Source organism: Marasmius oreades, chromosome 5, assembly GCF_018924745.1.
Source record: "Marasmius oreades isolate 03SP1 chromosome 5, whole genome shotgun sequence".
NCBI classification, from domain to species: Eukaryota; Fungi; Basidiomycota; class Agaricomycetes; order Agaricales; family Marasmiaceae; genus Marasmius; species Marasmius oreades.
In genome coordinates this window covers 185,168-196,918 of record NC_057327.1, presented here as the reverse complement: position 1 = coordinate 196,918, position 11,751 = coordinate 185,168, and the positions used below count along the sequence as shown (strand labels likewise).

General features: G+C 47.7%; 3 protein-coding genes across 3 annotated transcripts; 1 reads left to right on the top strand and 2 right to left on the bottom strand.

The window, feature by feature from the left end:
• Window positions 1-2,485: 2,485 nt before the first annotated feature.
• E1B28_008151 (uncharacterized protein) lies at window positions 2,486-6,497 on the bottom strand (the record flags this gene model as incomplete). Its single annotated transcript, XM_043152937.1, has 12 exons — window positions 6,330-6,497; window positions 5,694-6,275; window positions 5,427-5,636; window positions 4,666-5,375; window positions 4,259-4,595; window positions 4,116-4,193; window positions 3,818-4,031; window positions 3,732-3,755; window positions 3,421-3,664; window positions 3,116-3,360; window positions 2,961-3,050; window positions 2,486-2,900 (listed from the first exon to the last, which is right to left on the bottom strand). The coding sequence occupies exons 4-12, from the start codon at window positions 4,720-4,722 to the stop codon at window positions 2,486-2,488; spliced, it is 1,704 nt and encodes a 567-aa protein (XP_043008220.1). The 5' UTR covers window positions 4,723-5,375; window positions 5,427-5,636; window positions 5,694-6,275; window positions 6,330-6,497.
• Window positions 6,498-6,617: 120 nt separating this feature from the next.
• On the top strand, window positions 6,618-9,259 carry E1B28_008150 (uncharacterized protein). The gene is made up of 9 exons (XM_043152936.1): window positions 6,618-6,996; window positions 7,047-7,154; window positions 7,214-7,328; window positions 7,384-7,451; window positions 7,512-7,642; window positions 7,707-7,918; window positions 7,968-8,339; window positions 8,398-8,606; window positions 8,666-9,259. The coding sequence occupies exons 1-9, from the start codon at window positions 6,835-6,837 to the stop codon at window positions 9,083-9,085; spliced, it is 1,797 nt and encodes a 598-aa protein (XP_043008219.1). The 5' UTR covers window positions 6,618-6,834; the 3' UTR covers window positions 9,086-9,259.
• A 1,060-nt stretch (window positions 9,260-10,319) lies between these two features.
• On the bottom strand, window positions 10,320-11,370 carry E1B28_008149 (uncharacterized protein; the record flags this gene model as incomplete). Its single annotated transcript, XM_043152935.1, has 3 exons — window positions 11,096-11,370; window positions 10,940-11,030; window positions 10,320-10,862 (listed from the first exon to the last, which is right to left on the bottom strand). Exons 1-3 carry the CDS (start codon window positions 11,188-11,190, stop codon window positions 10,320-10,322), a joined length of 729 nt encoding a protein of 242 aa, XP_043008218.1. The 5' UTR covers window positions 11,191-11,370.
• Between the last annotated feature and the right edge of the window lie 381 nt (window positions 11,371-11,751).

Here is an 11,751-nt window from a genome sequence, read left to right as displayed (position 1 = left end):
ACAAGGTGCATGGCATGGAAGGGTCGGTAGGGGAAAAGAAGGGGCCGGCCGCCGAACATAGCCATACATAATCGAGAAACCAAGCTTTGTTTATGTCAAACTCTCATAAACGCGGGAAAATGCCAAGTCTGACCAGCTTCATCTCATTAAGTAGACTCATTTGAATACTTTCCATCAAGTGCATGTAGGCATTTAGTGGTGTTTTTTTTGGGACAAACGAAAAGCGTTGGTATCAGGGGGCTCTGCGCCTCGTTAATAATAGTCCATTACTTACCCCCGCTTAGTATCGACGGATTTGAACCGTAACTACGCACTTCAAGTACTTCAAGTAAGATTCTTCCGGTTCTCCCTGTCACAGCTGCGTGGATGAACTTGAAGCTCGGGCCGAAACATCCGGAATGGATGAACGTTTTGAACCACTCAGAATGGCACTGCCGCAAGCGTACGAAGATAGATAGATGCATTGTAGTGTTAGCCATTCAATTCCAAAAGTCATAACACGGAAGTCTAGTGTAAGAATTGGGGAACCGCATCGAGCAAGTCTCGGGTCATTTTCCATTCCAATCATGTATGCTGTGAGTGAAGTAATTATGTGCACTAGGATGCAACTATATACCAAGTCGGGCCGATGGGAAGACGCGCTATACCCCGGTACGTACTGTGCGTCAAGATTGGGAGTCCATTATAGGTCTTGAAGAGGCACGAACTCAAGAAATTAAGTATGATCCCTTGAAGCGCTAGCGCAAGCCTGAAAGAAACGAAAGCTCGCCGGAGCCATTCTGAACGCAGATTCAGAAAGCCCTTGAGACTCGGCGAGACAGATGGAGAACGGACTCATCGGACCGTTTCTCACTGTACATTCTCACTTTCAAGCTAAAATGTGCCTGCCATCCACAAGAATTTTCCATCCGTCCTTCAAGTTGACGATATAATTTCTCGAAGAACCTACCCAGGAGCCATCATCATCAAGAATGGAACGGGCTGTAGGGGTGGGTGATTTATGAAATCTGATGGTCATTTCAAGTGCGGGGAAGGAGATTGTCGGTCATTGACATTATCGTCAGGGAAGATTATTCTTTTACTCTACGACCCCGAAGAACCAGCGTCGCGCAATACTGTTCAATGACACCGATGTGCACAAAATTCCTCGGCCGACTTTGAGGGGCGGGGTTCTGTAGTATGCACAGGGACGGTGGGGCTCCGGGAACTTTCGTCCCTACATGTCTACACTGAATGTGGTCCCCCCAGTATACAGTATACGACAATCATCACTTAGGCATGGCATGACGAAACTTGTACAATGGAAGATCTTGCGGCAAGACATGCCTGAGATTTAACCGGTCTTTTTTCCCCCGCTGAGCTATATAGCTTTAGAATGCGGGAATCATTATTGATCATGATGTGCGCACAAGTACCAACGCTACCTAGTATCGCTGTATGATGTATTTTATCATCTACGTCTCGTTTCAAATCGTTTCTGGCGAGTAAGGAAGCCGAGAAAAGTGTGGGGTCAGCAACATTTACCAAGAAACGATAGAATGTATACCTGGCAGGAGCTGTGATTTGTCCGCCCGGAAATCTTGTGGATACAGCTAGGAATCAAAATCACGGCCTCACCTCATAATAGTGTTTGAACCAGTTACTTACAGCGAATGATTATCAACAAACCCGATTATCCTGAATCCCCTTCCCTCTTTCCCCTTTTCTTTCGGAGTATCGACGTCGGCATCACCCGGGTGCGAGGGAATATAAATATAACCTTAAGTCAACACCCGGGCCAACTAACGACGCCAGTGAACCGGATTTTCGCAACGCCGTAAAATCCTGTATTCCACATCTTCTACCCATTCCTCAAACTTGATGAATATCCCGACTCGGAGGTTTTTGGCAGCTAGTATGTAGGGCCATATGACAAAGGAATGTGGTATTAGATCCTCCCCGCCGGTACAGTAGTGTGGGGACCGCCCAAGCACATGTAAGGATACAACTAGGGACCTATATCCAATCACTCCCGAGATCCCCTTCTCCCTCTAACCTGGTTTCTCCGAGTCGGAAGGATTCCCGCTTGGGAGAGGGAACGTGTGCTCACTGAGAATCTCGCCTGAATGATTTCCCATCCAACGGTTCCAGTTCCAGTTTGAGGACGGGTTTGGGTGGGAGACGTACTTGATGAGATACAGAATTATTCTGTGGCGTTGAGGTGGTGTAACGTGTTATAACCTGTAGGGCCATACTATAAGAGAGGAACCCGGCGGCGTATGGTTCCTTTCCGCCGGCACAGTGTGGGGTCAGCCCAAACCTGAGCAAAACAAGGTACACACGTTACATGTGTAAGTACGGATACAGCTGGATGATTATTCAACAATATAACAATACAACAAAACCAGAACCCTAAATCCCCTTCCTCTCTCTCTCCTTATTTCTCGGAGTATCGAGGTCAGACCACGAATAACGCCCACCCACCACACCGCACCGCACCCCCAACTCAACACCTGGGCCGACTAATGACTCGAACATTCAACGGCTTCCTTAACGCCACAAAGTAATCCTGTATCCCATCAAGCCACGTCTCCCATTCAAACTCTTCCTCAAACCGGAAATGAAACCGTTGTATGAGCAGAACTATCACCATCATCATCTCCCTTCGAGCGAGGTTCTTGGCTACACAACTCGTAGGACCGTATGAGAAAGGAATGAAGGCTTCAGTGTTTAGAATTTCCTCCTCGCCGGCACCGTCGGCAGATCTCCGGGGGTCTGAGGGAGCGTTGGAAGTTGGGTTGAATTCGTGATCGGATAACCAGCGAGATGGAAGGAAGGATTCGGTTTTAGGGTAGAAGTGGTAAGGACGGCGGTGGACGGAATATGGAGGGATGTAGACTTGAGTGCCTTCGGGAAGGAAGCTATGGATAGTTAGTTAGTTCACAGACGTGGAATATCAAGAGTAGAATAAACAAACTCACTGTCCAGCCAATTCTTTTCCTCCACTTCCTCTAGGTACAGTTCTAGGTCCACCAGAAGGAACAGGTGGAATCAACCGTAGTGTTTCGTTCCTAAAGGAGGGGAAAAAAGTATAAGTAAGTAATTCGCGCTGATCGAATGACCACGAATCACTCACAAACAAGCTCCGAGATACTTCATCCTCGGATGCTTCGACGTATCCATCGCATCCTCGTCAGGCGGGTACACCTCATCCACTTCCCTCTGTAACCGTTTATAACACTCTGGATTCGCGAGCAAAAACCAAAACAGACAGGTCATCGCGGACGCAGTGGTGTCCGAACCAGCTACGATAGCCAGGGCGCTATCACTCGTCACCGTTTCTCTGGATGGTGGTGTCTTTTCAATCCCAGCTTCGTCTGTCTATTGTAAAAGAATCAGTAACCCATAGAACAAAGGGAGGGGGAAAGATCGAGAACTCACAAGATGATACCACAAATCCTTCGTCTGCGCACCGGAAGTCACCCTGGAATTTGACCATTCACGACCGAAATCCAACATCCGCTGAACGTTCTTTGCGAGTACCGTTTGGTAACCCGGGAGGAGCGAGATCCAGGAGATATGTGTGAGTATTTCTGAGGTCTTTGCGGCTACTTCGATTAAGGAGAGTAATCCGAGTTTATCACATCCGTTCTCGAGCATTTGAGGACCGGCAGTGCCTCCGAATCTGAAGGATGAGAATGAAGTTCAGTAAAAAAAATGGAGGTGAATCATATGAGGTGGGAAATGCGTACGCCATGTCAGCCATGAAATCAACGCTAGGGAGATATGAATGTCAGCATTACAGAAGGAGAGAGAGAGAGAAAGTGGGAGTACTGACGTGAAATATCCCAGCCACTTAGCCAAATCAATCTTATCTCGAGCTTGCAACGCCTCCACAAGCTGATTCGCTCTCCTCGCAATGATGACTTCATACTCCCGAAGTGATTCAGTACTCATACCGCGATTCCATATTCTTCGACGAGCAGCATGAGGATCCCCAATAAGTTCGAGTAGGCTTCCCTCGGTTCGAACGTCTCGGCGGACTTGGTATCCTAGAAAGGAACAAAGAAAGTGTAAAATGAGTTAAACCGATCAAAAGAGAAATCAATGCGTAATACGAAAAAAAAATCACGTACCTTGACCTTTCGGAAGCCCGTCGGGACCTAATACAGCTTTCATAGAGAAAACATCAATGATTGACACCTCGTTTGGACCTGTATGACCGTTGATAAGCACAAAAATCGGAAATAGGAAATAAGCAAAAAGCTTGTCAACCCACCAGTCCGAACAATAGTTCCGTACTCATCGTGAAGCGCTTTCAACGCCCGATGTTGTTCTCCCGTCCAACATATATAGGCTCTCCACAGCTTAGATATCTTGAACAACCTAGGTCCTGGGATATCTGCTAAAGGGTGGTACGGCGAGAGGCGGTATGTGATGATGGATGCAATTAAACATGCGAAGAAGGAAATGTATGAGAGTGGCGTCGATAGTGGTGTGGAATTATCGGATGAAATGGCAACGGAAAGACAGAAAGGAGACAGGAAGAGTAATGTCAAGTAGAGGGGAAGTGTTGCCCTCGTCGGTTCATGAGTTCTGAAGAGTTGATGAATGGCCTATAGAAATTGACGAAGACAGTAGAAAGTCAGAGACGCGCCAATGGGGGAAAAATCATGATGCACGTACAGCGCCCGACAATGCAGACGAGAAAATCAGCTGCAGTAACGTATTAGTACTTCCCATTTTGGAATGAAGGGGGGCGGGAAGCGAAGAATGAAAAGGTGTTTAGAGCGTGATGAAAAGGGTAACGATGAATTCTCGGTGACTCGTCTTTATGCTTTCGCAATTTATATCGTTTGAGTTTTCCTTTCAATCATTCTGGGAACAAATTTGAAAGAAGTCTGTGTATGCCGGGAGCGCGAATGAGGCTGTGAACACAGACTTCCATTAAGCTGTCAAAATCCCACGCTCCACAAAACCCGCTTCCATGGCAGTTATCCAAGAGTTATGGATAATTGACAGGTCTGCACATCTGAGCGGCGCATGGCAAGTTGACAGGCGATTCGGCGGCAAACCATTGCCGGGAGTGAAACGTGATGTTATCATGGATCATGATTTGAATTCAGGATGTTTTGATGATATCTGTAAAGTAGTAAGTCCTGTGTTAGATAGAGTTTATAGCTAGACCTCTACTGCTGGTAGGGATAGGAACAGGCGCAGCTTTAAGGTATAGTTTGTTCGAGTACACAGCCCAGTCACGGCCCTCTGGTCAGGTTTATATGTCACTGACGCTCACTACTGGTACACGGTAAGGCCCAACTTTTGAAACACCCACGCAGGCTCCCTCCCTCCCTTTCTTGCAAATGATCCAAAGGGGTGAATCAACCCCCTGGAGGCTAGAGATTAAGATTGAGATGAGAAATGGACAAGTGAAGGTCGATACGTACCTGAGAAAGTGCTCAATGGTGTAATGCACAGTACTTTTGAATGTACCCCACGTACCAGCTACAGACATCCGATCTCATTGGAAGTGGACGCCTCACGGACCGCGTAGGCCATGTCAACAGATATCGCAAACGACAAGGACGTCTGGCTAGGAGAACAAAGTCAAGAAACACTGGGCTTGAAGTCGTGAACTGTGAAAGGCGACATCATTGCTGTGCATTCGGGTGGGGTGAGAAAACATCAACTTCTATCAAATCGGAAGCACGTACTCATGTGAAAATACTTGAGGCTATGCGTTACCTCAGTACACATTTCAAAACTTGCAAGAAGTGGAGACTAGGTTTCTGACTTCAGCCAGCCGAGGGGATCGACAGAGATTGACTCGAAGCACTCGGCACCGTCTCTCTGAGATCAGGTCGTTAATGTGAACGAAAAGCGGGTAGGACATCTTTGGTAAGCTCCAAGTGTACTGGTAGAGCAGTGCACGCAGCTCCGATTGGAGTATGGCACTGACGTTGAGGTTGAGAATGCCGTGTTCGAATTACAAGCGCTAGGACAGCAGCCCATGTACCGCGAGCATTATTCTGACGAATCCTGGCGGGCGTAAGGTAAAGAAATCTTCGTGTCGATGGCATCTTGGGCGTCGAAACCGCAGGCACAACTCGACCTTGAGTAGTTCATTGCTCGATAAAGAACCTGTAAATCGTAAATTTATAGCCGTAAGGGATGTCTCAAGAGACGCAACGCGACGGACCCCACACCCTTGAACATCCACGAGGTCCTGAGCACAACACCTTTCCCTACGTGTAAAAAAACTCCTCCTCCTCCCAGGCTAGAAATCATGATTTGAACTGGACTCATCTTCATCAACAAATCACCTTTGTACTTGGATTCTAAAAGCATACCTTGAACGAACATTTAGCCTTGACTAAGGAGTTGAGGAGGGTACCTCGGCCAGCTGATCTGGCTTATAGATAGTATCTTCATTCTTGGATGTCATGATGCAGAGCATTCCTCGGTCTTGAATAAGGTTAGATGGGAAACGTGTAATGACCTGCGGCCGGGCGTGACCCTGTGGCCCGAGGAGTGAGCAAAAATGTGACGGTGGGAAAAATAAACACAGCCATTTGCGCTTGTGGCATCGGCCGCCCATTGAAAGGGCAGCAGGTACCGGGAATGTACGTAAACATACCGAGGAAAAAACTATCACAAAACCATCACTATCACTTAGCCAAGGCCTCCGCAACTGCACTCCCGCAAACCCACTCGACTATGCCTTGAAGCTACAAGGCCGTCACGCACGAAAATGCCTGCGACTATCTTTTTATAAAAAGCTCTGGCCGTGCCTAGAACTATCCTCTATCCCCTCGCTCCTCTTTCAACTTCAAGTCGAAAGAAGCAGAAACAGCCATGTTCGACCGTGACAGGACTTCGACTTTCCACATTATGGCCTACCGTGATTGGCATAAACATCACGAAGTCAAAGACAACGCAGGAAACCCAGCAAAACCCCCTTCAACGTTCCACGCATGTATGATAGTCGCTGCCTGTTCTCTCTCAAATTTGGTCAACGTAAGTTTTCTTCGGAGAAGTAGAAATCCATTTTGACCCTTCTTATCCAGACATTGAACATGACGGGTCCATCGATTTCACTTCCAGCAGTCCAACGGGAGTTCCAATCAAATCAATCTGACCTCGGATGGGTGGTGTCTGCATATCCTCTCAGTTCGGTATGTGCTTCCAAACATTTTCCGATTTTTCCCGCTCCCTGACGCGACTCCATTGATAGGGTTGTCTGCTGTTGTTGGTTGGGCGTCTCGCTGACTTGTACGGGAGGAAAAGGTTGTTTGAATTGGGTCTCTTGTGGCTATTCGGATTCACTTTGGCGTGCGGTTTTGTAAACGGTGGGTATTATCGCGTCTTTTCTTTGAATGCTTTGGTCCCTGATATCAATATCAGATCCTATCACACTCAGTGTTCTTCGCGGTCTTCAAGGTTGTGGCGCTGCAGCTACTATTCCCGCAGCTGTAAGACTTGTTTTCTTGAATCTTGCCAATGTCTGTTGGAATTGACACTTATCGTTTCAGCTCGGTATCATGGCAAATGTCTTCCCTCCCTCGAAGGCCCGTTCTTTGGCTTTTGCAGTCTTCGCCGGGGCATCTCCCATTGGGGGATGTTTTGGTATGGCACTCGGCGGTGTCATGACTCAGCTCACATCGTGCGTATAATTTCATTCGGCCGTGTTCGTTCTACTATGAATTATATCTCATCCGTTTTTTTAGGGTTACCTGGCGATCCATCTACTACTTCTCTGCAGCGATCACTGCAGTTTCATTCCTGATTGGATACCTGTGCATTGACCCTGACCAGCCGTCAGAGGAAGAGGATCAACGGGTTGATTGGATTGGTGGAATTCTTTCCATCTCAGGACTGGTATTGATTGTCTTCGTTCTCGGACAAGGTGAAAGTGCACCTGGCACCTGGGCCAACCCTTGTACGTCCATCCTCGCTCGTCTGCTAATTGGTCCTGACTGTACCCTCAGACATCGACACACTCCTCATCCTCGGTGTCTTGCTTACGGTTCTCTACGTATTTTGGCAACGCTTCCTCGAGAGAGTTCATGATGGAAAGGCTGTTTCACCATTCTCCTGGCTCCCCACCCCTCAACCTCTCATGCGAGTGTCACTATGGACAAGGTCACACGGTCAAGTCGGCATCACCTTCGTCATCGCCTTCCTCGATTACGCTTGCTTCATGGGCTGGTCTCTCTGGGTTCTGCTCTACTACCAGAACTACTCCGGTCTCTCCCCCATCCTCACCATGGTTCGCTTGATTCCCATGTTTATCGTCGGTTTTGCTGGTAATCTGCTCATCGCGGGTATCGTCGGTCGTCTATCTCTTGTTACCCTCATGGGTAAGTGTTCTTGTATACATTCTCCCTACCGAGTGATTGCTTATTTCCGATTTACTAGCTCTTGGAGGAGTGGTCACCGCTGGTGCACCTCTGCTTTTTGCCCTCATCGTCCCATCGACAACTTACTGGGCTTTCGGTTTCCCTGCCACCCTCCTTGCTGTGCTGGGCTCCGACTTCGTCTTCCCGACCGGAACCATCTTCGTCGCCAAGGTCGCCCTACCAAGCGAACAATCCGTCGCTGGAGCTGTCTTCCAGGGTATGACTCAGGTAAAGACTTTGATTAATTAACCTGTATCTCCCGCTGACCGACCCTTGTTAACTATCAGCTCGGAACCGCACTCGGAGTATCCATCTCCACAATCGCCTACAACCGTGACCTCCTAAAACAAGCCACGGAGCTCGGCGTGTCACCCAACGACATCCCTCAGAACCAGAGATTAGATGCTCATCACGCCGCGATGTGGGTCAACTTCGGCTTTGGTATCGGCGCTGCCATCTTGGCTTTGATCTTCTTGCGGGGCGTAGGTCCCGTAGGTGCCAAACCATGCAACAACCACCATCGTCACCACTACCACATTCCTGGCTGGCATCTTCCTCACTTCAAACATCATAACCGTAGCGCTTCGACTATCGTCGGTGAGGAGGAGCAGCCAAAGGAAGTTTCTGAAAAGCAGGTGGATAACCAGAAGGAGAACAAGGGCGACTCTCAGTCGACTTCTGTCGAGGTCCGTAATGTGAGCGAGTAAAAAGTTTTGGGGTTCGGGAGATTTTTCTTTTCTTTTTTGGAAAACCGTTTTTTTTTGTGGTGTTCTCGGAAGGAGGACAAAAAATTGGTTAACTCGCATGACAACTGATATGTATTTATGGCGAACGGTTTTCTCTTTCTCCCCATCCTCCCCCCCCCCCCCCCCCCAACCCCCTCACGACAAAGCTTCATTTGTACGGAGCCTCTGTTTTTACGACCGTTCACATACACAGTGCTCCTGACGATAGCTCTGCTAGTAAGGGCTTAGAGATCGCTTTCCTCTCCCCTTGTGTAATATGGTATTTAACTTGTATATTATACATGTAGTAATGCTGCTAGATAATACAAATCCGCATTTTGATATCTCATTTTCTGTTCTCGTGTCCCTTGTGCGTTGAAATGATCCTTCCAAAATTCCTCCCAAGGTTTCCTTTTTGAATCTCAATGCACGGTTCGGTATCTCTCCATTTTACGGTAAGTAGGAATGACGCTTGAAATTGAGTGCTGCCGGAGTGTTCGATTGCGGATGTGCATCCGACTCCGGTTCTTGCACTGAATCGAAACAGAATGGTAAAGATCAAGTATAGTATCTTTAGTACCATACTGACGGCCGTCTGAGAGCGAACAATAGCTGACATCAGCTCCGTTGAGGGGGATTCCATTCTAGTGCGCTGACCAGTGAGGCGGCGCTTGAGCGCTTGAGCCACAGCTCCCTTCGCGGATTGTGGATTCATTATAATCATTTACCTCATTCAACTCGCTGAATGATTAATGATTAATGATGACCCGCACAACGACTTGGTATACACTATCCGGGCGTGACTACTCAGTGTCGTCTGGTCTTCATTTGTGCTCGGACGTCCCAAGATGAATCTTCTTCTAGCGGTGAGAATGGTGTACCGGTACGTAACGACCTTGGTTTTCAGGCCTCGGAAATCAATATTCAATTGCAAAGAGGATAGCGCCATCAAGTAAAAAAGAAAAACAAGAAAAAACAGAAGCCAAGCCTCACCCTTTCAACAGACGCAAGGGTTCACGTCCAACGCCTTCACATAGGCAAGCTTGACTTCCTCGCTGACGAAGGAGGGGAAGAAGCAAGGGTGTCTGGAAACATTCAAGTGTGTGTTAATGTACAGTGACGGTATCAGAAAACAAAACGATTACAACTCCAGCAACAACACAACAAGGAAAGGAAACATCGATATAACCATTCCAGACACTGATACAGGCCTCGTTCACAGCTTCTCGAACATTCCCTCCTGATGTTTCAAAGAAATAACTTCATTATCCTTTGCCCCCGACCTGTCCTTAACATCCTGAGACAAATGAAATGGATACCTCATCCCCCCATCTACCCGACAGACCCAATCAAAATCGATCAACAAAACCTTCCCATCACTTTCTCGGACAATCAGGTTCGGTCTTCGAAGGTCCGCAAAAATATAACCAGCACCATTAAGGACTTGAAGGGCCTCTTGAACATCCCGTTTGACATGCGTAGGAAGCACGCGATTTTCGTACTGCTCGTAGAGTGTCCCACCCTCAACATACTCCATGGCTAATAGCACCAAATTGTCATATGGGGACTCTCCGTCTCTCAACGGGCAATAACCAAGTAACTTCAGTGCAAATCCTAGCTCGCCCATCATGACATGCGCTTCCTTGTTATAACGGCGGGCAAACTTGATGACGATGTAATTGTCGTCATCGGGGCCCGAGTCCTCAGCAAGAAGCTTTTTGGCGAGGAACGTGACGCAAGAAGGGTTCACCTCCAACGCCTAGGTAGAGGAGACAAATGAAAAGTAACAAGCAGGGGTTTTCGGGAAGGTATATCTTGTCCGGCTGGACAAAGAACTTCCTGAATAGTGAGATCTGGATCTAGGTCCTCGGCATAATCTTCCAAAGGCTGTTGCTTGATGTCCGCGCAGAATTTTTTAAACTTAGGCCTGCCGGGTCCGTGAGGCTATGATGGTTTGAGTATACTTTTTACAACAAATGATAAAAGACTGACACAATATATGGTACCTCTTTGAACTTTGTGCCCCTCGTAAGGTCGACGAGAAGTCTACGGTTGATTTTTTGGCAATTGTCATTCTGCCGCACCATTGTCCCTCGTACTCCAAATTATTCCCAGGCTTTCACTGGTCACTGAACATCCGCATCGGTGTTATTTACATCTACTCTTCCTTTCTGGGGTTGCTCTTTACACATTGCTGTCTTCGAGTCTGGGAATACGAGGCGTTGAAAGCTCTCCGAAAGGTGACGAAGGTTCGATACCAGTCTCCAATTAATGCAACTGTAAGTGCACGACGACTTGCATCCGGCGCAGTTCTCTCTTCAGCCTCGTCGAAGTGACCTTAGGATTCCGGATCTTACTTACCGAAAATTTCTTCAGTTTGAACAGGTGATCGGAAGAGAAGGGAAGGAACACGGAACACGGTGTTCACGTTGAGTGTAATGGCATTCAGTAGTTTTGGATCTGAGGGGAATAATTTGCCCGTGAGTGTTACTTTGTTCAAATCATAGCAACCGTCATATCCTTCAAACCTTTAGTGCTGACCAGGACCAACACGAGCCCCTCCCGCCCCCTTATCAGATACGGAAGTTGGAACAGGCGCTGTTCGCTCTCACTCTGGTAAACCAGGTATGGAGTCATGACGAAGAGGA

Excerpts from the sequence above, each read along its gene's own strand:
- E1B28_008150 (XM_043152936.1), top strand. The coding sequence starts at position 6,835 with ATGTTCGACCGTGACAGGACTTCGACTTTCCACATTATGGCCTACCGT. Across the intron at positions 7,643-7,706 it reads GTCATGACTCAGCTCACATC|GGTTACCTGGCGATCCATCT; the intron begins GTGCGTATAATT and ends CCGTTTTTTTAG. Across the intron at positions 8,607-8,665 it reads TCTTCCAGGGTATGACTCAG|CTCGGAACCGCACTCGGAGT; the intron begins GTAAAGACTTTG and ends GTTAACTATCAG.